Genomic DNA, 27,014 nt, shown 5'->3' with positions numbered 1-27,014 from the left:
ACGGCCAGCTATTGGAGCCGAAGCACTGTCCTTCCTGAAAACATTAAAGGGTCATTGAATTACACTGGTCTTGGTATGTCAAATCATATTGTTGATTCATTACTGGTCTGGTACATAGTGGATAGCATTGACGACAATATCGTGAGTATTAGATCAGGACACAGTTAAAATGTATGTATGGACGAACAATGACACTGAATGTACGAGTTCGTGGGTTAAGATTAACATTGCAATTGCTGCATTTCAACCTGATAGTGACTGCGTTGAACGTACGGACACACACCTGTCTAACACACGCACCTGTCTAACACACGCACCTGTCTAACACACACACCTGTCTAACACACGCACCTGTCTAACACACACACCTGTCTAACACACGCACCTGTCTAACACACGCACCTGTCTAACACACGCAACCTGTCTAACACACGCACCTGTCTAACACACACACCTGTCTAACACACGCACCTGTCACACGCACCTGTAACACACACACCTGTCTAACACATGGTATATCAGCGCAGTATTACGTATATCAGCGCAGTATTACGTATTCCAGTGTGGAAACAAACCCCAAATATCGTGTGGTTAGTCTGGACATCGGTCACTTGGCTAACTGGACATCATGTGATGGCCACGACATTGTCAATGGCAGATGTATAAGCGTCTCCAAAGCGAGAAGTAATACTTGTGTCAGTACAATGGTCTTTTTACTGTAATTCTGCTTTTGGTATGTATGCGTTTACAGAGATTCACATTAGATGTAAACATAAAAACGTCAAGTGAATTGTAAAATGAGCTAAGTGCAAACCGCATCGTGTAGCACGGGCAGGGCTTAGACGTCATGTATAACAGTGTAATAACATTAAAGGTCGCATGTAGACCTGAATGACTCGAGTAGACCTGTCTCAGTTTGTGTCTCTGGACGCCAGAAATCCACATCTTAATGCATATTTTGTGGGGTGAGGTTGGATGCGGTTGTGAGAGGTGAGGTGAGGGTGGTAAGGCAAGGATACGTTGGTAGAGTGAGATGAGTTGAGGTGAGGGTGGTGACTTTGGTAGAGTGAGATGAGGTGAGGTGAGGATGGTAAGGCGAGGATACGTTGGTAGAGTGAGATGAGTTGAGGTGAGATGGAGTGAGGTGAGGGTGGTAAGGTGTGGTGACTTTGGTAGAGTGAGATGAGGTGAAGTGAGATTGGGTGAGGTGAGGGTGGTAAGGCGAGGAGACGATGGTAGAGTGAGATTAGGTGAGGTGAGGTTGGGTGAGGTGAGGGTGGTAAGGCGAGGAGACAATGGTAGAGTGAGATGAGGTGAAGTGAGGTTGGGTGAGGTGAGGGTGGAAAGGCGAGGATACGTTGGTAGAGGTGGTGAGGTGAGGTTGGGTGAGGTGAGGGTGTGGTAAGGCGAGGGTACGTTGGTAGAGTGAGATTAGGTGAGGTGAGGTTGGGTGAGGTGAGGGTGGTAAGGCGAGGATACTTTGGTAGAGTGAGATTAGGTGAGGTGAGGTTGACTGAGGGGAGGGTGGTAAGGTGTGGTGACTTTGGTAGAGTGAGATTAGGTGAGGTGAGGTTGGGTGTGGTGAGGGTGGTAAGGCGAGGATACGTTGTTCGAGTAAGATTAGGTGAGGTGAGGTTGGGTGAGGTGAGGGTGGTAAGGTGTTGTGACTTTGGTAGAGTGAGATTAGGTGAGGTGAGGTTGGGTGAGGTGAGGGTGGTAAGGCGAGGATTCGTTGGTCGAGTGAGATTAGGTGAGGTGAGGTTGGGTGAGGGGAAGGTGGTAATGTGTGGTGACTTTGGTAGAGTGTGATTAGGTGAGGTGAGGTTGAATGAGGTGAGGGTGGTAAGGTGTTGTGACTTTGGTAGAGTGAGATTAGGTGAGGTGAGGTTGGGTGAGGTGAGGGTGGTAAGGCGAGGATACGTTGGTCGAGTGAGATTAGGTGAGGTTGGGTGAGGGTGGTGAGACGATGGTAGAGTGAGATTAAGTGAGGTTAGGTTTGGTGAGGTGAGGGTGGTAAGGCGAGGAGACGATGGTAGAGTGAGATGAGGTGAGGTTGGGTGAGGGTGGTGAGACAATGGTAGAGTGAGATTAAGTGAGGTGAGGTTTGGTGAGGTGAGGGAGGTAAGGCGAGGAGACAATGGTAGAGTGAGATGAGGTGAAGTGAGGTTGGGTGAGGTGAGGGTGGTAAGGCGGGGATACGTTGGTAGAACTGAGATGAGGTGAGGTGAGGTTGAGTGAGGTGAGGGTGGTAAGGCGAGGTGACGTTGGTAGAGTGAGATGAGGTGAGGTGAGGTTGGGAGATGTGAGGGTGGTAAGGCGAGGATACGTTGGTAGAAGTGAGATTAGGTGAGGTGAGGTTGAGTGAGGTGAGGGTGGTAAGGTGTTGTGACTTTGGTGGAGTGAGATAAGGTGAGGTGAGGTTGAATGAGGTGAGGGTGGTAAGGCGAGGATACGTTGGTCGAGTGAGATTAGGTGAGGTGAGGTTGAGTGAGGTGAGGGTGGTAAGGTGTTGTGACGTTGGTAGAGGTGAGGTTGGGTGAGGTGAGATGAGGTAAGGTGAGGTAAGATGGTGGTGAGGTTGTAAGGTGTAGTGACGTTGGTAGAGTGAGGTTGGGTGAGGTGAGGGTGGTGATAAGGTGAGGGTGGTAAGAGCGGAGGATACGTTGGTCAGGTGAGGATTTAAGAGGTAGAGGGTGAGGTTGAGTGAGGTGAGAGAGGTGGTAAGGTGTTGTGACGTTGGTAGAAGTGGGTTGAGTGAGAGTGAGGTGGTAGGTGAGGCTGATGGTTGGGTGAGGTTGCTAAAGGTGTGGTGACTTTGGTAGAGTGAGATTAGGTGAGGTGGGATTGGGTGAGGTGAGGGTGGTAAGGTGAGAGTGACGTTGGTAGAGTGAGATTAGGAGGTGAGGTGAGGTGAGGGTGAGGGTGGTAAGGTGAGGTGACAATGGTAGAGTGAGATTAGGTGAGGTGAGGTTGGGTGAGGTGAGGGTGGTAAGGTAGGAGGTGACGTTGGTAGAGTGAGATTAGGTGAGGTGAGGTGAGGGTGAGGTGAGGTGTGGTAAGGTGTGGTGACTTTGGTAGAGTGAGATTAGGTGAGGTGAGATTAGGTGAGGTGGGGTGAGTGACCTAGGTGTGGGTGAGGTGTAAGGTGAGGTGAGGTGAGGTTGGTGTGAGGTGAGGTTGAGGTGAGAGTGGTAAGTGGAGGTGACGTTGGTAGTGTGAGATTAGGTGAGGTGTGCGAGGTGTGGTGACTTTGATAGTGTGAGAGGAGGTTAGGGGGTGAGGTGAGGTGGGCGAGGTGACTTTGTGAGGTGAGGGGTGGTAAGTGTGAGGTGACGTTGGTAGAGTGAGATTAGGTGAGGTGTGGTGACTGAGGCGAGGTGAGGTGGTAGGGTGAGGTGTGGTAAGGGTAGGTGGATTAGGTGAGGTGAGGTGGGGTGGGGTGAGGTGTGGTAAGGTGTGGTGACTTTTTGATTGTGTGTGAGATGAGGTGAGGTGGGGTGGGGTGGGGTGAGGTGTGGTAAGGTGCTATACAAGTATGTAAGTATGTATGTGAGTTGAGGTTGGGTGTTGGGGAGAGGCTATGTGGGTTGAGATGAGGCGAGGTGGTTTTCTCAAATATGGCGACGACGTGAACGTGGCTGTGTGTGTTTGGCAGGATTTATCCCGGTTTAAGTGTTAGTCCACTGAAATACCATGCCGCAGGTTACACGAAGACATTATACTGTCTCCAAACCACTAGTCCTTGTGTAATTCAGTTAATGCAAACACCAGGCAGCGTAACAACAAGGAATCGAACAGTCGACCTTCTGCTCTCAAGACGGACGCTCAAGTATACTACCGTTATGAGGAACTCAAGGGGCCACTGATGTTAGTTCGTTATAACCGTAGTTCGTTATAAGCATTTCGACTAAAATATACAGCAAGTGGGCGGGTCCAACACAACCAGTTAGTAGTATCTGTTAGTTCGTTATAACCGTAGTTCGTTATAAGCATTTCGACTAAAATATACAGCAAGTGGACGGGTCCAACACAACCAGTTAGTAGTATCTGTCGGTTCGTTATAACCGTAGTTCGTTATAAGCATTTCGACTAAAATATACAAGTGGGCGGGTCCAACACAACCAGTTAGTAGTATCTGTTAGTTCGTTAAAACCGTAGTTCGTTATAAGCATTTCGACCAAAATATACAGCAAGTGGGGTCCAACAGAGCCAATTAGTAGTATCTGTTAGTTCAATAACCGTAGTTCGTTCTAAGCATCTCGACTAAAATATACAGCAAGTGGGCGGGACCAACACAACCAGTTAGTAGTATCTGTCAGTTCGTTATAACTGTAGTTCGTTATAAGCATTTCGACTAAAATATATACAGCAAGTGAGGTGAGGTGGGTTGGGTGTGGTGACTCCAACACATTATACAAGCCAATTAGTAGTATCTGTCAGTTCGTTATAACCGTAGTTCGTTAAGTAAGCATTTCGACTAAAATATACAGCAAGTGGGCTGGGTTATGAGGAACCAACACAACCAGTTAGTAGTATCTGTCAGTTCGTTATAACCGTAGTTCGTTATAAGCATTTCGACTAAAATATACAGAAAGTGGGCGGGTCCAACACAACCAATTAGTAGTATCTGTCGGTTCGTTATAACCGTAGTTCGTTATAAGCATTTCGACTAAAATATACAGAAAGTGGGCGGGACCAACACAACCAGTTAGTAGTATCTGTCAGTTCGTTATAACCGTAGTTCGTTATAAGCATTTCGACTAAAATATACAGCAAGTGGACGGGTCCAACACAACCAGTTAGTAGTATCTGTTAGTTCGTTATAACCGTAGTTCGTTATAAGCATTTCTTTAAGACTTCGACTAAAATACAGAAAGTGGGCGGGTCCAACACAGCCAATTAGTAGTATCTGTTAGTTCGTTATAACCGTAGTTCGTTATAAGCATTTCGACTAAAATATACAGCAAGTGGGCGGGTCCAACACAACCAGTTAGTAGTATCTGTTAGTTCGTTATAACCGTAGTTCGTTATAAGCATTTCGAGTAAAATATACAGCAAGTGGACGGGTCCAACACAACCAGTTAGTAGTATCTGTCAGTTCGTTATAACCGTAGTTCGTTATAAGCATTTCGACTAAAATATATACAGCAAGTGGACGGGTCCAACACAACCAGTTAGTAGTATCTGTTAGTTCGTTATAACCGTAGTTCGTTATAAGCATTTCGACTAAAATATACAGCAAGTGGACGGGTCCAACACAACCAGTTAGTAGTATCTGTTAGTTCGTTATAACCGTAGTTCGTTATAAGCATTTCGACTAAAATATACAGCAAGTGGGCGGGTCCAACACAACCAGTTAGTAGTATCTGTTAGTTCGTTATAACCGTAGTTCGTTATAAGCATTTCGACTAAAATATACAGCAAGTGGGCGGGTCCAACACAACCAGATAGTAGTATCTGTTAGTTCGTTATAACCGTAGTTCTTTGTAAGCATTTCGACTAAAATATACGGCGGGACCAACACAACCAGTTCGATACATCCGTCAATTTGTTTAAAGCGTGTTCGTTATAAAAGTAGTTATATGTACTTGATCACGTCTGGGGCAACATTCTCCGAGATATAACATGGTCAGTTTGTATGTGCACACAGTCTCAGTACCATGCTAGCAGTTCGTGTGTTGCACCTACTCTGTTAGATTATGTCTCGTCTGGAGTAATGTCTTTAGAAATGTCTTCAAATATACACCCCATTCCAGTACGTCTTTAGTGCCCCTTAGTCGGCTATAAACAAGCCCTTGACTTCTACCGGAAGATGTCGCGTAATCCCCACCACTCGAAACATGTCACGAGTCGTATTTTGACTCGACCGAAGAGTGCTGAATGATGTGGAGTGTTGATTTAAGATTAGCGAAAGAGGTTGAAACTGTCTGAAGGGAACCACGGTGTTCAACTTAAGGTTTGAAATGGTCAAAGATAACTAAAAGATACAAGAAAAATGTTGTAAGAGTCACACACAAAATGGAAAAGCGAAACGACTCCAATATAGCTGATAGAATGAGAAACATCTGTCGAGTACGGTGAAACACAATCAGACAGGTTGTACGTTGTAACTGTTAGAAGATTTATTATTGTGTGGCATTAAAAGGTTATAACAAGGACTGGTAAGGTTTGAGACAGTATACAGTGTGTGAATGGGGTATACATGTTAACATGAAGCATGTAATCTCAGTTCGCTGGCAGTATAGAAACGCCCTAGGCCCGGACTAGTACAAACAGCCCTACAAACACGCATGCACGCACACGTACACCTACGTCAACGTACTCTGCCTATTTGTCAACATTCGCTGGGGAATGAGTGAGAAGCGTTCAACGTCGCTTTCAACAGTGTCGCAGTCATATAATCACATCATCCATGTGATGCCCACAAGCACAGATACTGTGCTAACACACGTAGAAGCATCGTCTATTTTTCAGCGAAATTGGGATTCGAACCCTCGACCGAGGAGACGGCTCTCTCTGTTTTGTGTATTGTGTCGTATAATTAGTATAGTAGAATCAATATACATAATGATATCGATTATTTTCACAAAAATATATAATTTTGATATGGAAGAGGATTAAACCAAACAATGATAAATGCACTGATAATCAATAACAGCTTCAGTGTAATCGAAATGACGTTGTTTCTATTGGTTTAGTATGAGATACACCGGAATGAGATAAGGCAACAAACCTACGTAACACGAGATTAGTGTTTGTCTGTTATAATCGACATTATTCCCTCAACCTATACTTATATTATACCCATTCACAATCGATATAAGCCTTACATAACACAAATAAGTTATTAAAATCAATCAAGAGGGCTGAACATTTACAAGGGATAGTTTGCGACATGCCCCGGGCACTATGAGGGTACGGAATGAACAACAAGGGGGGCTTACAAGTTTGTCTTACTAAGACCCGGAATATCTATCAGCTACGCTATAAGTACCGCTTCAAAGTTGTAATACCTGATAACGCTGAGAAGTATTAATTTCATTTCAGTCGATAAGTAACCTTTTAAAGCTTGGCTCGTAAATCCAGTGCATGATTTTGAAGACATTTCGCGCCACATCCAATGAGTTAAGACTTTTTGTTAAGTCTTGATGGGATAGACCTAAGACAAGGCGAGAGCTGTCCTTGTTGTTGCTAGCTCCGTACACGGAACATACCGAACATACGGTTAGATCCGTGTGGCGTTACACGGTTAAAGATGAGTACTAGACAGGGACGCCATGGAAAGAAAATGCAGAGGACGCGGCGATTTCTTTTTGAGTTTCGGTAAGTCAAAATGTACCTCACATACTCTGTAATCCTGAGCTGTCAGATTATCGTAGAACACACTGATGGATGTTTTAAAGGATGTCTAATTGACTGCGATTTTGCTTGCAATAATGGCGAACATTTAATATCGTAAAGGGTACACAGGTCGTTTTAAGAGTGTTCGTCATAAACATAGTTTATTGAATGCAATGTTGTTTGCAATAATGGCGAACATTTTATATTGTAAAGGATGCACAGGCCGTCATGGGCACTGGAACTTGCAGTGCAGAGTTGCGTCCCTTAGGCGGGCCAGGAAGTCATGTTCGAGGGTTCCAACCCCGGTTCGACCTGATTATGTGTCATGGGTTGTCAGTACCATACATGTGCTGCTTTGCTTTAACCACAGTTGTCAGCACCATACATGTTCTGCTTTGCTTTAAACACAGTTGTCACTAGTAGGAAATCTCGCATCACTTTTGGCGTGACTCCCATATCAAGATGATCTTGATATAATTGAACCACCGTTCAAAGTGGCATTGGACCCCAACACTCATGTTGTTAATAGGGTGTTAATGAGTTGGGTTTATGCCACACTGAACAGTGTATCACGGCGTGTCAGCACGATGTCACAAAAAAGCCAATAGTGGTACATTTCCAGTCTTGGACGATAACTTCTTGGTGAACGCAACAAACATGTGTAACACATGATATATTTGGGATTACACTTTCTCAGCTAAGTACAAATTCTAGAACTTTGTTAGGTTGAGTCAAAGCCCATACCCTCAGAGTCAGCTACCTAATCGCCAGTGTTACGACGTAAATTGTCCAGCACAAAAAAAGTCAGCGATCAGCGACTCACTGATATGGTAAAACTTTATCGACAAAACGTCATTTATCAAACACAGATATCACATATCAATAACAATCAATAACACATTTATATATGTACTGGATATTTTATCATTATGATATGTTTCCTATCTATAGAAAGGGCAGAGAAAATATTTATGATCGTGATGTTAGTAGACTCTGAATTTGACAAAAACTGTCACACTATCGACATTGTGGTAGATATGTAGTTTATATGCTTACGCTATCGGCCACATGTTTTACCTACACTTCGCATAGGTGATAACACCTCCATATTAAAAGTATTGTATTATAAACATAAATATTTAGAATATAACATGGTCGCATGTACTTTGTTTCTATCCAGTGAATTGTAAAGGACACAACAACTAATGGTTTTGAACTTGTCATACAATCTTTCAACGCACGCTTACATGATTTAGTTGATAAACGTCTGTCTTGTTACAAGTACTGTTTTAACGAAAGACCTATTAATAACTTCACTGTCGTTTTGATGAACGCTTGTATTCGTTCTATTCCTTGTTCTTAATCTCAGAACTATATTTCAGGCGTATGCAGAAGATGGTGGACACCGTCATGGAGTCGCAACGCTTCTACGAAGACTACGCCCGCCAGAGAGACAAGGAAGCGGAGGAATACAGAGAAAAAGACCCACCTCCAATATTCAACAAACGTCTGTTTGTCTCCTCCGGAAATGTCGTCATCACGAACGAAGCGAGAAAAATAATGTCACGTAATGGACGCGCAAGACCAAACTGCGAACCGGAACAGCTCACGAAATCAGATTTAATGGTCATGCGCAGTGTGGTAGAAGGTTTAAAACTCGTACACAAAGGTCACGACTATGTCAAGGACGCATTGAGCCACGTGATAACGTTTGAAACGTATGGGGCGTTTCAGTACATCGTGAAGCGACCATACGAGGATTGTTTGTCGTGCTATTACATTCTCCAGGGAGGTGTGGAAGTGACGTATGACATGAAAATGGCGGAGACACGGAGTGTTTACCAGCCCAACATCATCTACAATCATGGTACGGGTGAGTTCCTTGGTTTGGTGTCGCCCGAAGGACTGAGCGAGGATATGTCACCTCCCGCTACTGTCTATACGAAGGAGAGGTGCGAGTTTCTCAGGATAGACAGACAAAAGTTTCATTCCATTGTGGAGAAGTACTCAGACTTGTATGATGAAGAAAAACGAGAATTCATGTCACGTGGTCACTGTGTCCTATCGCGCATGCCCGAAGAATCGAAAGAAAAGATACTGGATAAGATTTACCGGCAGGTGGGGCATTATAATTTAACTTCTGTCAATGTCAGTTTAGTAATAACTAAACTATTATTCACTAGTTTCAATCTAACATACGCGTATTATCACACATTTACTTTGTCACATGTTTAAGGTATAAATAAGAAAAACAAACAAACTCTTCTAATTACGTTAAGAAACATCTTCCATTTTAGAATTGAATCATAAGCATGTGTTTATGGATCACTGTCAAACAGTTTTGAATTCAGACTGTCGCCAAAATGTATGCATGCACTGGCGACCAACAAAAACACATGCAAAGGCATTTCAATGATCATCTGATCACCTGGCATGTCAAATCTTGTAAACATCAAACACGTGTCAACCATTTAACCAATTTGAAGGTTTTGCAAGTTCTGATAGATTTGGCGACTAATATATCAGACGGGTGCAAACAGAAAATATTAATTATCAAAATATTTTTTTCAGGACTTCGCACCTAATCGTCAAGTCATAGCACAAGGGGAATCGTCGGATTTCATCTTCTTCGTGTATTCTGGTATGTGATGGAAATATGTACACGCAATGAGTTGAATCTTAATGACAACCTTACCATACCACATTCGGAAAATCAGCTATTATACCAAAGATGTGAAACCTGAAGGCCAAACCTGTGTCTGGAACTAATGTGCAAAACGATCTATTGGGTTAACACATTTGTGTCAATACTATCTCGTCAAAGCCTTTATTGCTTTGGGTAATATGTGTTCATCACAAACATAATCTGTTGTGTATACCAGTATCCTTGGTCCATATCTCAGCACCGCTTCTTTGTGAGTCCGGTTCAAATGATCCATTTAAAAATCTTTGACGTTGTTTCATAATTAAAACAGATCGACACTGGAACCTAACTCTTCTTATTTCACACACTTTCAAACTGGGGACGACTGATGTTTGACAGGACAAGGATCACTCCCGTCTTTATAACTTTCTCTTCAAGGGAAATATGCGTGAAGATCCGGGTTAGAATTGATCTTCAGTAACCCATGCTTGTCGTAAAAGGCGACTAACGGGATCTTCACGCTCGCTAACTTGATTGACTCATGACATTATATCCCAACTGCGTAGATCGATTGCCTATGCTGTTAATCATTGGATTGTCAAGTCCAGATTCAATTATTTACAGACCACACCCATACAGCTGGAATATTGCCTCTGATTCTCCTTTACATTAAATAAAAGACGGGCGTAAGATGCCTCCACGTTGAATATTTGAATACAGATGTCGAACTCTCGTTCATTTTGATTGGTTGGTGATTTCAAGCCAATTCGCAAGATAAATTCTGTGCTTGTATTTCATAGTTTGTTGTTTAATCATCGATATTTCAACCATGTGATGATGGTCCGTAAATAATCAGATCTGGATCAAATAATCCAGCAATTGACATCATGAGCATCGATCTACCCAATAGGGATACGATGGAACGCACCAACTAAGTCAGCGAGCCTGACCACCCGATCCCGTTAGTCGCCTCCTCCGAGAATCATGGGATGCTGAAGATCAGGGCCCCGTTCCTCAAAGTGATCGCTGCTCTAAGATGATCGTAACTCCCATACTTTAACAAAGACTTACGACTGTCGTAGCGCTACCATCGCTTTGAGGAACGGGGCCCACTTCATACCAAGATCCCAACGGGCCCTGTACTACGTGAGTGCTAATTTACGAGACAAAACTATGATGGTGAGTAGACCAGGAAATGTTATCTTCAGTCAAAACACCTTCGTACTGTCTTAATCCATCAGAAAATGATAACGATTTAGCTTATGAATGTTAATGTCATATCTTGCATCAAATTTATGCCACTTATGTTTGTTTACTGAATACAGGTCGGTGTCAGCTATATAAAGAGGTGTACGTCCCGGAAGCTGGTCAGAAGTCAAATTTCCTTTTAAAATCTTGTGAAGAAGGTGAGTTTCTCAAGGCCATACACATGATACAGGGTGGTGGGGGAGTCTAGTGATTAAAGCGTTCGTTCGTCACGCCGAAGACCCGGATTTCATTCCCCTCCCAATTTTTGGTATCCCCCGCCGCGATATTGCTGGAATGTCGCTAAAAGCGGCGTAGAACCATACTCATGGTCGGCTCATTGTCGAGTGAGGGTCCGGCCATGGTCGGGTTATGGTAGGATCATCGGTAGTCGTGGTTCTATTCAAAACCCCATCTGATGTGAATTAACCTCTAGTGTTTGGTTACAGGGAGTTTCTTCGGCGAAGAGTGCATCCTCGATAAGACAGGGAGTTACTGCACCGCTACAACAGCCTCGCATACCGCCATCTTCAAGGTACACAAGTAAGTATCTCAACGTCAACAAACGTCAGAGAGGAATATGAATTGAAGAAATGAAAGAACATCGATCCGATTCTTTCCATCTAGCGATTAGTGGTGGATCGATTACTTGAAATAATCGAAGATTGGTCGCAGTGACTAAACGACCAAGCAATCGATCATGTTTTCTCATAATCGAACACAAACAATTCTAGGACACTTGTTTTCATTAACAGTATTTTTCACTAGGTTGGTTTTGTCTGTTACATTTCATAAGCACTACAAGCTCGTTCCAAGTCATGATTGAATTTATCTTAAAGACTCCAAGAAATTTATGTTCCTCCATACTAGTCATCCTTTAAAGATGTGAAATTTTGCCAAAAAAACCCCAAAGAACTACATGTTTTTTTCCTTATTTTTGTGTGCATTAACACATTTCATAAATGACGCTATCATCAATTATGAGATTTTAACCAATTCCCAACATTACTAGCGATTATGCCATGTCATGTTCATGTTATTGCAGCAACTATGAAAGTATAGGTGTTTAACTCTTTGAAGTTTTTAATATGTCACTGTTATAAGGTAATATGATTATGTGTTTATCATTATCTCAAACCTCAAACAGCAGGAGAAAGTAAAGAAAATCAAAACATATTTTTTTAAAACTGTTTTTCACTAATTTTGATACTGATTTTATGAGTTTTTAGAATTGGAATACGTGATAATAGTCCTAAAATTAATTTACAAGGTAGATCGAGTCGCTTCGGAAAGATGTTATAGTTAAATATAGATGATGAAAGATCAAGCAAACGTAGGTTGTTATGAGTGTGTAAGAGTAAGAGGTTCTTTTTATATTGCATCACGACATAAGTTTCAGCTGCGGCGAGGAAAATTGAAACAGACAGCCTAACCAAGAAACAAATTTAAAAAAATATTTTTTAATTTTTTCTCTCACGTAATTTACAAACTAAGTATACATTTTCAAAAAAAGAATACATTTTTCATGACAAAATAGATTGATCTAGACATGATACGTTCGTATGTTCAATCAGAAAGCATTGACATATCCTGCACTGAATGTCAATGGTGAAACTGATTCATTGTGTCGGAGATTTTCCTTCTGTGGCGCTTCACCAAAAGGTTTATATAAGTGCCTGCAGACTAGATTATGTGTTTAATTGGTTTTGGGGTTTTATATGAATTTCTTGAAGTGTCACCTAAGTGTAACCCTAACAGTTTACTCGAGTGTACCGGTATAACCAGTGCTTCGAATTAAGGGAATACTATGAACTTCACGATGGAGTAAGGGGTATATTATTTCACGCCTCATTGTCAACTATGTGATGATTTATCCTTAACTCGAACAGCAAGTGGAATTACGGTGAAACTACACAAGGCGATTACCACAAACATACTTTCAGACAATGTGATAAAATGTATTCCCGGTCTTTTATATTTGCTGGAGACTGGTATCTACACAGTACGCACGCACTACGGATAACACGAAAGATGACTGTCGTGTTTACGACGTTTCACCGTGGTGCAAACGGATATTTCGAACTGTCTTAAATACGTTTGTGGTCTCTCCCCGCAGGTCAGCGTTTGAAATAGTCAGCAAAGATCATCTTCATAATCTCATAGAACAACATCGTAACGACTACCCCGACGAGCACGATCTGCGTGAACGTGGCTACACTATACATACATGGAATGACTTCAAACACAAGGCTGTCAGACAGTGTCTGGAAGAACGGGGGCATTTGAAGTACATGTACGCACGCGACCCGCGCATTGTGCGCACAAGACCACCGACAGCATGGTAAGCATGTGTATTATCATAAATTTGATTAGTTAATGCAATAACAGTCCAGGACTATCTGCCGAAACAGGCATAGTGGACGTAAAAGGTAAACTCGCGGCAAACATTATATGAATTGATTAAAGAAAACCAGTCATGATACCAGGTGTTCACGAAAAAGGCAAGCATTTCTGATCGACCAGTAACACTCACTTTAAGAGTTTGCACGTTGTATCGTACCCGGGCCAGGCAAAGCCCTTTCAGTTAATACCGGAAGTAAAAGTCAATGATTGTGTGACAGCCATGACTATAGAAAGGCCACAATAATGAGCAAACCACATCAGAGAAAGAGGTCCAATGTGTGTAGGTAAAGCTGATTATGATAAGGTTGACAAGATGTTCTTTGTTGGAACGTAAAGTGTATTATAGGAAAAGAAAGGGCCTTTATGAAAAGGATAAAATGTATCATATAAAAGTATAGGTCCACTTTGTGAGAGTAAATGTTTGCTATGTGAAGGTAAATGTTGGAAACTTAAAGGTTCGTAATGTAAAGGTAAAGATTCATGTAGAGGTCAATGTCCATTTTTAGAAGTCAAGGTCCATCACGTGAAGATAAATGTTCATTCAAAGACGGTAATTGTTCATTGTGTGAATCTAAAGGTTCATTGTGTAAATGTAAATGTTTATTCAAAGAAGGTAAATGTTAATTGTGTGAATCTAAAGGTTCATTGTGTAAATTTAAATGTTTATTCAAAGAAGGTAAATGTTCTTTGTGTGAATCTAAAGGTTTATTGTGTAAATGTAAATGTTTATTCAAAGAAGATAAATGTTCTTTGTGTGAATCTAAAGGTTCATTGTGTAAATGTAAATGTTTATTCAAAGAAGGTAAATGTTCATTGTGTGAATCTAAAGGTTCATTGTGTAAATGTAAATGTTTATTCAAAGAAGGTAAATGTTAACTGTGTGAATCTAAAGGTTCATTGTGTAAATGTAAATGTTTATTCAAAGAAGGTAAATGTTCTTTGTGTGAATCTAAAGGTTTATTGTGTAAATGTAAATGTTTATTCAAAGATGATAAATGTTCTTTGTGTGAATCTAAAGGTTCATTGTGTAAATGTAAATGTTCATTCAAAGAGGGTAAATGTTCATTGTATGAAGGTAAGTTATTTGGCATAGGTATTTCGTAAGGGAAAGGTACAAGTTCGTTCTTTGAAGGTACATGCTGACTATCGGGAGGCAGGGTTGAAGGTTGTAAGGAAGATACTCACTGCACCATCACGTACATTACTATGGTGTAAATGTCCTCAATAGTCGTGGTGGTAAGGCCGGGGATGAGGTGCGTTCGGCAATAAATCCTGTATAATAATTAATCTAACATTCAACATATTGTCCGACAAGGGGCAAGGTGATAGTAGGGCAGCCTTTGTAACACTTTAATAAATCCCAATTTAACAGGCACTTCCATGTTGACAGTAACATGTAACTTCAATCAAACTTCACATAATGTATATCACACACAATATACATTCAGTAGATGATTTACTATCTAGGCGTCAATGGCATATGACTCTCAATACATGGCCTATTGACATACTCACTGGGGGTTAATATCAGTTATACCACACTTGAAGTGTAATAACGTTTGTATTGCCTTTCATGTTAGTGGTGTTTACTACTTCTGGGGGGTTGTCAACATAATATGTACGTGTTTATTTAACTCCTGCTGGGGTATTTTTGATACGTGACAATAACACTAACATAATAGCACTTATGGGTTAATGGCCGACGCTTCATTCTGAATGACAGATACTAGTGAGTGAGTGAGTTTAGTTTTACGCCGCTTTTAGCAATATTCCAGCTTTATCACGGCGGGGGACACCAGAAATAGGCTTCACACATTGTACCCATGTGGGGAATCGAACCGGGGTCTTTGACGTGACGAACTAACGCTTAACCACTAGACTACCCCACCGCCCCGAATGACAGATACTATCTGTGTTACTGACAAATTAAATAACTAATATTTTTAAATGTCATGGACTCTACTTTCAGTATTAGACGATGAATCATAAGAATTATTGCGAATATTTCACTCACATTTTTTTCGAATTCCTAGATCCGATTCTGAAATGTGTATATCCGTCTCTCGTCTGTGAACAATAAAGTGGGAATTGTCAATATATCTGTAATAACTTTTACCGTGCTGAGAAATACTCTTTGGCATTCAAACTTAATGTTTTAGGAGATACCATATTTAATGAATTGATCACTTGATACTTTTACGTTCCTTGCCACCAGAGTTGTATATGTATTTAATCATTTCAGTGAGAGGAACAAAGAAAACATGTATCGGTTCATGGCGAAAGGTGGACGATACGAACCAATGCGCGTGCGTGAAATCACATCTCACCCTACTTCCGGTTCCTCCTCACGTGCATCTTCCCGCCCTCGCACTGCCATCGGCCTTCGCTACAACACACCCCTCTCCAACCGAAGCGTGGACGCACGAGATAAGGAACTGATAGGTATTTTATTATTTACTTAAATTTAACATTTAAAAATAATACGATAATAAACATGTTGAGAACTATAAGTCAGCCTTTCAGTCCATGATCATTCGATGAAATGTCTTTTTGATAACTCCACCATACTAGGTACCTAGTCTAATATTTGATTCAAATTGATTCTACACATTACGTTAAGAAGTATTTCAATAGAAACTACGTTGTAGATGACGACCCTGACACTGTGGACAACGTGCGACTGAGTGGCTCCATCACGCAGATGCCATCTGACATGGCACGTGTACTCGCAAAGCATGTAGGGAAGGTGTGTACTTCCGCATAGCGGACAATACAAACTTGGCAACTCAGGACTTCTTTGACCGGCATTCCAGAAGTTGAGGAGATGAAGAATGAGGACAATTTTATGGATATACAACTTCTTTATTCTGTATAGATGACGTTTCGACATAGATTCTAATTCTCACTGGCTTGAGAAGGACATTAGAATCTATATCGAAACGTCGCCTGTACAATATATACACATACAATAATGTTATATGTTGACTGACCCATTGATCTGCTATGTGAAAATTCAGAATAGTCTCGTATATGTTATTCTTTGTATTAAGTGTTATCAAATAAATGAAATAAAACCGTCAAAGTAAGTCAAGGTTGAAAAAAGCAACAAATCTAAGACAACTTTCCCGCTATTTCAACTGACGACTTTACTTTCTAAAATCACATTTCTTTTCACGAACGACGATATTAAGCGGAAAAAACCATCTTGCACATCATTGTAATAGATACTAAAATCATTTATCAAGTGAATACTATATTCATTAGTGTCATGATAAAGTTTTATGTGAAGTATTTTATATGCACTCTAGAAAAATGTTTCTATTGTTGGTATATGTCCCAACCCGGGTGAGACACATCACGAAGTTAACTGACACGAGATATCTTCCACTTTCAGCAAATGTCAAAAGACCAGATTCAGCAGATACTGCGGGTACGTACACTCCACTGTCTGACACCATATACAGGTGGGGTGAAATTGGGTCGAACTCACCTTCAACATCATTGCACACATATATCCACACACATGCACGTGTGTGTTTGTTTGTGTGGGTCTGTTGCTGTAGACGGATACATCTTACAGTTTAATGGTACCCACACACTCTGTTCCGAATCGATCACTTTTGGCGTCTTTCACTATGTTTGTTTGTTTGATCCGCAATATTCCAGCTTTATCTGTAAACTATCGAAACTGGAGCAGACAATCTCAGAGTCAGGCACCTAATCGATCAGACGCCTAGACCACTCAGCCATTGGAGCCACCGGGAAGCCGCGGTGGCTGAGTGAGTCTAGGCGTCTGACTTTGTGTGCTGGCGATTAGGTGCCTGACTCTGAGGGTGTGGGTTCGAATCCGGGAAGGGACTCAACCCCCAAAAAGTACTAGAATATATCCTGTACCTTACTGAGAAAGTGTAATCCCAAATATAACATATGTTGCATTTGATCACTTTTAAAATGGCATTGTGTATTTCACGTCTTTCACTATGTTTGTTTGTTTGATTAACGCCACAATCCGCAATATTCCAGCTATATGTGTAAACTATCGAAACTGGAGCAGACAATCCAGTGATCAACGTCATGAGCATCAATCTACGCAATTGGGGTCTTTAAATATTACGCTGCCCGGCATCGAACTTAGTCTACCGGGCCCTAGAGGGCACGGACACATGATATATATAGAGAGGTATATTCAAGCGTCCACAAGTTATTCCATTTTGGCGTGGTATTGTGGTTTCCACTTCTCTACAACACACAAACTGTTGTTCACAGGAAGGAGACTGTGGAGTGCTACTGAAATTACTGGATGAGAGCAGTGAAGTGGGGAGACAACTCCGTATGGCCATAGAAGCACCTTCGGGAAAAGAGGGATTTACAGTAAGACAAATTTGTGCATCAGCTCCTGTCTGATTAAGTTAAGTTTGTTTTGCCGCAGTTAGCATTGTTACAGCCATGCCACGGCGTTGGACATGGACAATTGCACCCAATGGGTAATCGAACCGGATTTTTAGTGTAGGGAGCTAACGCTGACCCTTTGGTCCATTGCCTTTTTGGGATTTTTGTTGTTGTTTTTGTTTTGGGGGTATTTTTACGATTATTTCATAATTATGTTTGCAGGATTAACAATAATCATTACCTGTCGACGCGATGATTAAGTGGTTAAAGTCCTATTATGTTTCTCTTCATTATGTATTATCAGTTTATTATGTTTGACTTGTCCTCTGAAATTTCACAATGTAATGGCTATCACTGGGACTGGTTTTGTGAGAAAGAAGGAGTGAGTGTAACACCGCTTAAACACTGTCTCAGTCATGTCAAAGAAAGTCAGGCTTATATAGCATTCGTCACCACTCGCCCCTTTCCGTAACTTGCATTCGTCACCACTCGCCCCTTTCCGTAACCTGCTTCTCCCGGAATAACACGAGTTGGTCACGAATGGCTTATATAGGAGGAAAGGACCTTAGTGGTGGTGCAGGTCTTAGACCTTCTCGTTTAAACCCGTGAGCTCGGATATTGTGACAGTAGTAAACTTGCTATTAAAGGAAATTAGAATATACAAGCAAGAGATGTTTGCACAGAAATACAGCTCCGAGTAGCACTATAAATAGCACATATTAGACATATTTTAGCCAATGAATATGTAGCATGACTGCGTCAGGGATGCCCTGTCGGTTGTTGAAAATTTTAAGAATGGGCAATGGCAAGGATCGTTGGCGGGCTCATATAAGGGAAGTAACTCTTGTTTAGTTGCCTGTGAGGCTTAAATGCATATCTTCCTCAATCTCTGTAGAAGACGACCGTTTTGATGACAATGAAGACGGATGACATTGTGAGGAAGGCGAAAGAGCTGGCCGAAAGCAAGGGCGATAACCCCAGACATGAAATAGAAGATGGCGGCCAAGAGTAAGTTAAACTCGCAAGCATGCTGGTTTTACACACTCACTGAGTTAGCAGGGGAGTTTCTTTGGCGTCATGTTGAACTTGACGTGACAGTCAGCATAAACTGGTTCGTAAAGTGACATCGTGTTCACTATGTCCAGCTGTTGTAGTGGATGAATTGTATTTCTTCTTCTTATTTTCTAATCATAATCATTCCGGGAGTTTTGCCAAGGACATTTGCGAAACAACCCCCTCCTCATCATGTACTGAGCACAAAGCTTCCACAACACGTACACATACAGAAATCAGTATACGAGAAATAGATCATTGCAGAATCTGTATCTCTATGTGATGGATACCTACATCCCTCAGTGGCTTGATAAAATGAATCGATCCTTCTCAGTCGAGATAATTGAAAAGTAAATGAGTGACTTGGTTTTATACAGCTTTCAATGATATTTCAGTATATCTCAATAACAACTCTTCTTACATGTGTACCTTATTGGAAATGGAACACGGATCTTCAGAATTAGGGGCGGTGGGGTAGCTTAGTGGTTGCAAAAAGGGGTAAAGCTAAACTCACTCACTCAAGGTTGAAGAAATTTAACATGTTTAAAATCACCTTTTCTATATTTCAACTGATTTTGACTTTTCTTTTCACGACCGACGCCATGAAGTGAAAAAATATACATCTTGCACACCATTGTAATGTATACTGAAGTTCTTCAAGTGAATACTTTATTCATTTGTGTCATGATAAGATTTTATGTGATATAATATATGCAGTCTTAAATGTGAGATTTAAAGGTTGGTATTGTTCGTACATGTCCGAACATGGGTCACACACATCGCTAAAAGCAGCGTAAGCCATACTTACCCACTCTTCAGTTTTCACAGAACAATGATGATGATAGGATATTCATATAGCGCACATATCCACGCAACTAGTTCATGCCCAAGGCGCTTGAGTGTTCCCTTGATCAACGGATATCTTTTTTTCTGGCATTCTTTTAACCATCTCAACTCCCTAGGAAGTATTCAGCTGATGCAGCCCGTTAGGCGCAGTTAGTTTTCACACAGCCACATCTTCACAAGGTACCAATTTGCAGCTTGGTGAACTGGGACACATACAGTATTTTGTCCATTGATACTGCACGTTACTATATCCGTAACTAGGTGTCTGCACGTGGTCGTGTTTCCAGCATCTGGTCAACTACCATCGGATGAGTTGGTTCTTATAAGTGCAGAGGGTTGTGTACTGCACACTATGCTTCGTGTTTCAGATGGAACACTGTCCTCCATGAAGAAAACAAACACGCTAAAGCCCAGATAGCAGCAGACCGGTTCCGAGTCGCGCATCTCTCACGGAAGATGAAAGCCCTTACCAAGAGACGGAGGCTCTCAAACAGAAGCTTGCGCCCCAGCAGACGACAGAACCGCCGCCAGAGAAGCCACCCAAGACGTTCATCCTGGACAAGATACAACAGGATTACCAGGGCCTCCATCCAGAGGAAGCCAAGAAGAAGGTAAAACTAAACTCGTTGAGTAGCGTCCAGTGATTGAGTAAGGAAATCCAAAGTAACGCAAGTTTATAGATGTTTACCGCGGTAATAAAACGGGTCTGACGGACAATGAATCATAGATGGAAACTTGAATCAAGGATTTGAACCCGCAATCAGTAGATACTGGTACGCCTGAATTAAGGCGCCAAAGGGCCTAGACAGACGCAGTTACTGGACATGTTCCTCTTTAGTAAAGCGAAATTTGTGAATGATGGACTATTTTATGGGATCGTCAAAATGTCTCAAGAGTTTTTTTATAACGCTGATAATTCCTCTTTGAGTGAAATTATGTATAATTTTAAGAATAGCATGGTATGATAAATAGATTTTTACCATCGCGTCACCGTGGGTAAATAAAATACCACACTCGGTCTCATAACGTACGAATTATACGAAACTCGTGACCATAATACACTTTGATATGGTGTATATTCATCGCGTACTAAAGTACACCATAAGACGCAGGTGGTTAGTATCTCTATTTATCACTATTTATCACCTGTGAAACCCAGGGACGAGTGGCGCATTTACATTGAAGGTTTTATTTGCGGAATGAATGTTTGTTATCAAACCTGGGAAATAACGGTCTTTACACCTTAAAGAGGCACGTCCACACCTCTGGTTAAAACATTGTTACTCAGTCTGTAATTCATATAAGTTAATGATTTGTAAGTTATGGAATCTAAGTCAGTACGTCTCATTGGCAGACTCAGAGAATGTAATTGAACCAGTAAAATACCGAGCATTTCATCTGAAAGTCCACAGCTCTGGTTAAAGCTTTTTCACAATAGTCATGTAGTTCACTTAAGTTTATACAACTTGTGGAATCTAAATTTGTACTTCCCATTGGCAGACCGAAACAATTGGATTGACCGCCCTTTTCCTGGCCCGGAACCTCTCTAGGAGACACCGCCAATCTTCCGACACAAGTTTACTGAAAGCTTCCGGCGAGCGTAGGAACGAGGCTGTTGAAACGCTTGCAAAGGTATGAAAACCACACATCTACTGACTACTTACAAGTTTAAGTGTAATATATTTTAGTTGATTGTTTAACGTTGCTAATAATATCCCAGCTGCTAAAGGCCGGCCAGTATGTAAACAATAGAGTCTGGTTCAGACAATCTGGTAATCAGCTTTGATCCCACGCGGGGTACATTGGCTAACCTTTTACTAACACCCATTCTAACCAGAAATCGTAACAGAGTGAGTGAGTGATGTACCCGTGGAGGTGATGTTAGATCACAAGCCACAACCGGAAATCTGTCTTTGGCAATGGTTCTTTACAATGGCACACATGTTTAAGACACTGTTTGCACATTAACTGGGCTTGATATAATGACGTTTTAGTGCTAGCATGATCTTAACTCCCATTCATAGCAGGATAAACTCATATTTTCCCAAACACCTGGTGTCATCGCTATTTGATCGTGTTTCATCAAAATATGGTTACGATAAGGTCGGAATCGTACTATGGACAAGATTTCTTGGTATTACGAAAAGGGTTTGTCCCCAGTCTAAGTAAACTTAGGCTCAGTATTATTTGTTACACTGCTATACTGAGTCTAACAAAACCTAGTAGAAGGTCGCGTCAGCTAACCTTTGAGAGACCTATGACCGTCCAATCAAACGCGAGACGGCCGAACGGATTTAACCAATCAGACAACGACTACTTGTTAGGGTTCGGCGGGACTTACAACACGGTTTTTGGATTTTCTCTTAGCTGGTCGCTGACACTGATCTATCAATAAACGAAAATCCGCATAAAACACAGATATTTGACCTGCAATATATACGCTTATGGGTTTCTAATGGCATGGTTACTATTTGCTTATATTTTCGCAAGATGACATCCAAGAATATTGACAAAAACGATATTTTCAGCGACTGTTTACTCATTGCGTGTATCACTCGGAAGCGATCATGCGGAAAATAGCATTCGGAATCGTTCGAGTTTTTTAGGTAAAGGTTCAAACGGTATGTGCGAATGTTAACATTCGCGATTTGGTAATGAGTGTTTTGATTGGTCAGTACAAAGGTTAGATGACGCGACCTTCTACCAGTTTTGTTTAGACTTAGTATAACAGTGTAACAAATAATACTGAGCCTAAGTTAACTTAGACTGGTTTTGTCTGTAAGATGCTGATAGTTGTTCTGATAGCCCTATGACGCGTTCGTTCGTCACGCCGAAGACCAGGGTTCGATTCCCCACATGGGTACAATGTGTGGAGCCCATTTCTGGCGTCCCCCGCCCCGGTGATGTTGCTGCAATATTGCAAAAATCGGCGTAAAAACTCACTCACACTCACTCACTTAACCAATTTGAAGCATGCACATCGTTGTCTCTGAGTGTGCGCCAAATATGCGACAGCGTTGATTGAATGTACTCACGAGAAACCACCAGGGTATCGTGTGATGTAAACGAAATCAAAAGGCTACACTTGAACAACTGCTGTATTCCGATGTAAGGCTTTATAGATTGCGATCTTTTCATTTCTTCAGCACGACAGCAAACGACCAGTGAGCGCCCCAACATCTATTTCCCTGACAGGGCACACGGCAGTGCGTGGTAGGTGGTAAATGAGAGTGTGCGTTTAACGATGTTTAGGACAATAACTCAGCTGTATCACAGGGTATCAGCTTACTGTCGGCGCAGGGGCGGTAGGGTAGCCTTGTGGTTAAAGCATTTGCTCGTAACGCCGAAGATCCTTGTTTCATTCCCTACATGGGAACTATCTGGTATCCCCAGCCGAGAAATTGCTGCAATATTGCTTAAAGAGGCGTAATACCCAACTAACTTGCTACTATGGGGGGAAGTCTAAGCGACAAAGGTCGCAGACATTTTGATCTTGTACTGAAACCCAGGAACTGCGGATCCTGCTACAACTAGGGGCACAATTCAGCAGACCCTATTGCACGAATTTAGGATTTGGTGACATTAAATTTGTAAAAGAATTCAGTAGGGTAAAATGGAAATTAAAAGGCATTGGAAGTTTACAAAATTATGTGAAGTATTTTATTCCTGAAGCAACCGACAGATTACATTAAATAATTTAGTTATATTGTTATGGTTGCAGCTTTGTTGAAGCAGATACGTCGTTTGAATAAGAAATCTCCAGTTGGTGTTCTCATTCCAGATCTCCGGATCAAATCGAAACCAGACACTGACTTAGCAAAGGGGAGACAGTCCGGACTGACACGTGATCAGCTCAAACCACCAATGGTGGTCCGAAAAACCAAAACAGAACAAACAAGAATGGCACCACGTTCTGCGCAGCTCGGACCGAGACAGTTCCTGTCCTAGCACGATTAAACCCGGATGAAGAACAATTCTTGGCTGTATTACTGCCATTTCACCTCCATTGACGCCACTTTCTGAGCGGAAGATGTAATGTTAATACCTTAATTCTTCCCTTCCACAACATCGTCATTAGGTCATTACACCCTGTCCAGTCAGATTCACTGAATTCAGATTCAATTAGGCAGCCCCAACTGAAATTCACAAAGTCACATCTTCAAGATGAAATCATCCGGGACTTGTCAAGTGTGTGTTAAAACGAGGCGATTGTACACTGAAATGAATGTGGCAATCCCAGTCTTTTTGAGGAGACCAACCCTCCTTTAAAGATCAAACCGCCATCGGGACTTTAGTGGCGTGTGTGGTCTCGTAACAGTCTGCAGTTATCTCATCTTGGATTCCACAAACTCCATCAACCAATCAGGAGCAACCTTTACATTGATGCCGGGGGCGAAATCTTCGTGTCAGTCGGACGATAAACGACAGAGTTGATTAAAATTTCTCATCATAATATTTAATAAAAAGCAAAGTATGGAGACAAATGTGTCATGGAGTGTGGTAAGTGTTTACCATGTGGAGGTATTCAAACCTGGACTGTTCAAGGTCAAGTCAAATATTGTTGATGGTATCACTTGCGAAAATAAACGATCATAATATCAGAAACTGTTTTAACAAATGTAGTGATTCTTTACATAGATATTTGTTACCATATTGGAGCTCTAAAGATAGGGGGCGGCCTAGTGGTCAAAGTGTTCGTTCACGCCGAAGAGTGGCGGTTTGATTCCCCATATAGGGAAGTCTACTTCTGGTGCCGCCCGCCATGATATTGCAGGTATATTGCTAAAGGTGGTCTAAAATCCAAGTCACTCTCAAGTTCATATCCATATTTGCTATTGTCTGACGAACAACCATTTTACAATATTCGAACAATAGACACAGAATGAAGACATGACACGTTTTATAGATAACAACTTCTTTCTGTTCTATATACGACATTTCAGAGCTAATTCTTGCTCCTCCATCAGGTGAATGGTGAGACGGTGCACAGGAATATGTATAGATAAAACATATTTCCTCAAGCCAAGCTGGGAGAATGTACAAAGATAACATTTTTCAGACGAAGCCAAAGAGAGATTAACGGTATAACAATGTAATGTAAGGCAAAGCCAATAATTATGGCGAAAAAAAAGTGAAATTAAAAAATAATTATTATAGCACAATGGAGTACACACTGGGAAGGTACATGCCTTGGTCTAGGTTAATGGCTTGCTTCTTTTTGGATCTCGATGCATTCTTGAAGTTTTCTCTTTTTCCAGTGGTTGATGTTGGTATGTAGAATCTTGGATTGTTGCCAGGAAATACGTTGCTCGGGAATTTGATGAAGTGAGCTAAAAGTGCAGATTTCATGTCAAATATTTCAACAGAGGTGCTGTGTTCTTTTATTCTGCTAGCCGTGGGGCGTGATGTCTCTCCATTGTATAAAGAAGTTGTTATGCTTAAAACGTACCAGCTCCTAAATGCCTTTCAAGAACTTCAATAGACACAGGAGTTGACGGATTATGATCAGCTCCATTTAAATGTACAATAGAACATGGCCTTATTCAGTTCTTTTGAAACTATAATAAAAGTTATTAAGATCTATGTTTTTTCGCCATGTTTGTCTGTATACCTGTCAAGACAGGCTACTCTAGTAATGGACCTCGCACGGTATCACCGTATTTGGTCTTCATCAGGACAAGCCAACGCTAAACATCCTGGCTTTTCAAAAGTCTAGTTTCGTATTTCGAACTTGTGAACTGAAATAATAACGAAATCATATGATAATTCATGTAACAGTTTTGGAAATGTTCTCCAACTCATTTCGACTGACATCAGGCTGTTTTTAAATAAACACATAGGACAGGTTTCCATTGAAAATAGAGACGCAAAATGAACTGTTTTGCCTCTTTCCCGAAAACCTCGAACAAACGCATAATAGGAGATATTTGATTTTAACAGTTGGTGTCATAAATATTATTTTTACAAGTTGTGTTTCTTGTTTAACGCAATATTTCATTTTCATGATATATTCTAAAGTTACAACCCATTATCAATATTATATAATATAATTAATAATTTCCGCAATGTCTCAGAAACTACTCAAGCAATGTGAATGAACTTTCCAAGCTTATCTATGACATGCTTATCTAGTCTGAGCTTTAAAACTGGAGCCATGAAATCAGTACGATACCTTGTGTTTGTTGAAGAATAAATGGGCAGGTTTGGGCTCTAGAATATGCATGATATTTAAAAATTATTATTATTATTATTTTTATTTTTTAACATTTTTTAAATAAGTTTATCAATATCACTAACTCTAGGAAGTTGGGATATCTGAACCGGGCCTTTCATACAAACTTTCACGCAAATCAGTATATACTCAGCGGCAAAACAAACTTCAGTACGAATTCAAAATGAGATAGGCATTGTAATCAAATCATTACAGAAATGGACGTAATAAGCGGATCAAAACCATTTTTTGTGTACAATATCTTTACACATCAATGAATAACTCAGCATAATTTCAAGACATTTACGTAAACATTCAGATGCAGTCCATTCAGACTCTTGACTTCAGTATCTAGTGTGACCACCACGAGCGGCAATAACTCCAGCACAGCGTCTATGCATGGAGTGCACCAATCGATTGATGAAGGTCATTGTCACCTGGAACCACACTCTGAGAAAGGCCTGGCGCAATAAATCGGCTGTGTTCGGCCTTGGTATGACATTATTCAGTCTCCTCTGAATTTCATCCCAAAGATGTTCAGTTGGGTTTAAATCAGGACTAAGGGCTGGACACTGCCTAATGTTGACACCGTTCTGCTGTAGTAAATCCCGTGTAGCTCTGGCAGTATGGGCCCGACCGTTATCATGCTGGAAAATGTTGTTCCGGTGACGCGCGAAATGTGGTATGACGTTGGGTCTGAGAGCTTGGTCGATGTAGCGCACCGCAGTGATGCCGCCTCCTCTCCCCGGACCAAGGTTCTGGAACATCACAGAACCCACTCTCTGGTTCAGGCCTATTCCACCCCATACCATGATGCTTGCACCTCCCCATGAGTCTCTTTCCATAACACATTGGTCTGAGTAACGCTGGCCACATCGTCGC

The 27,014-nt window shown here is 41.4% G+C and overlaps 1 protein-coding gene across 1 annotated transcript in view; it reads left to right on the top strand.

Moving 5' to 3' along the window:
* The window catches only part of LOC124268200, a 35,925-nt gene extending 11,124 nt beyond the window's left edge, over positions 1-24,801 (top strand). Inside the window, exons 2-15 of the mRNA XM_046703229.1 lie at positions 8,724-9,459; positions 9,913-9,982; positions 11,311-11,391; positions 11,680-11,773; positions 13,347-13,571; positions 15,876-16,075; positions 16,282-16,379; positions 17,028-17,063; positions 17,900-18,004; positions 18,918-19,030; positions 20,290-20,532; positions 21,422-21,553; positions 23,068-23,134; positions 23,703-24,801. Of these exons, the coding sequence (XP_046559185.1) occupies positions 8,724-9,459; positions 9,913-9,982; positions 11,311-11,391; positions 11,680-11,773; positions 13,347-13,571; positions 15,876-16,075; positions 16,282-16,379; positions 17,028-17,063; positions 17,900-18,004; positions 18,918-19,030; positions 20,290-20,532; positions 21,422-21,440 (2,020 nt within the window). The 3' untranslated portion in view covers positions 21,441-21,553; positions 23,068-23,134; positions 23,703-24,801. The remainder of the gene's footprint in view (positions 1-8,723; positions 9,460-9,912; positions 9,983-11,310; positions 11,392-11,679; positions 11,774-13,346; positions 13,572-15,875; positions 16,076-16,281; positions 16,380-17,027; positions 17,064-17,899; positions 18,005-18,917; positions 19,031-20,289; positions 20,533-21,421; positions 21,554-23,067; positions 23,135-23,702) is intronic.
* The last annotated feature ends 2,213 nt before the right edge of the window (positions 24,802-27,014 follow it).

Source organism: Haliotis rubra, unplaced genomic scaffold (genome assembly GCF_003918875.1).
Source record: "Haliotis rubra isolate DU_JTF1 unplaced genomic scaffold, ASM391887v1 Scf137, whole genome shotgun sequence".
In the NCBI taxonomy this organism is placed as follows: Eukaryota; Metazoa; Mollusca; class Gastropoda; order Lepetellida; family Haliotidae; genus Haliotis; species Haliotis rubra.
Note: the sequence above shows the minus strand (reverse complement) of the source record. Positions and strands in the feature narration are given on the sequence as shown.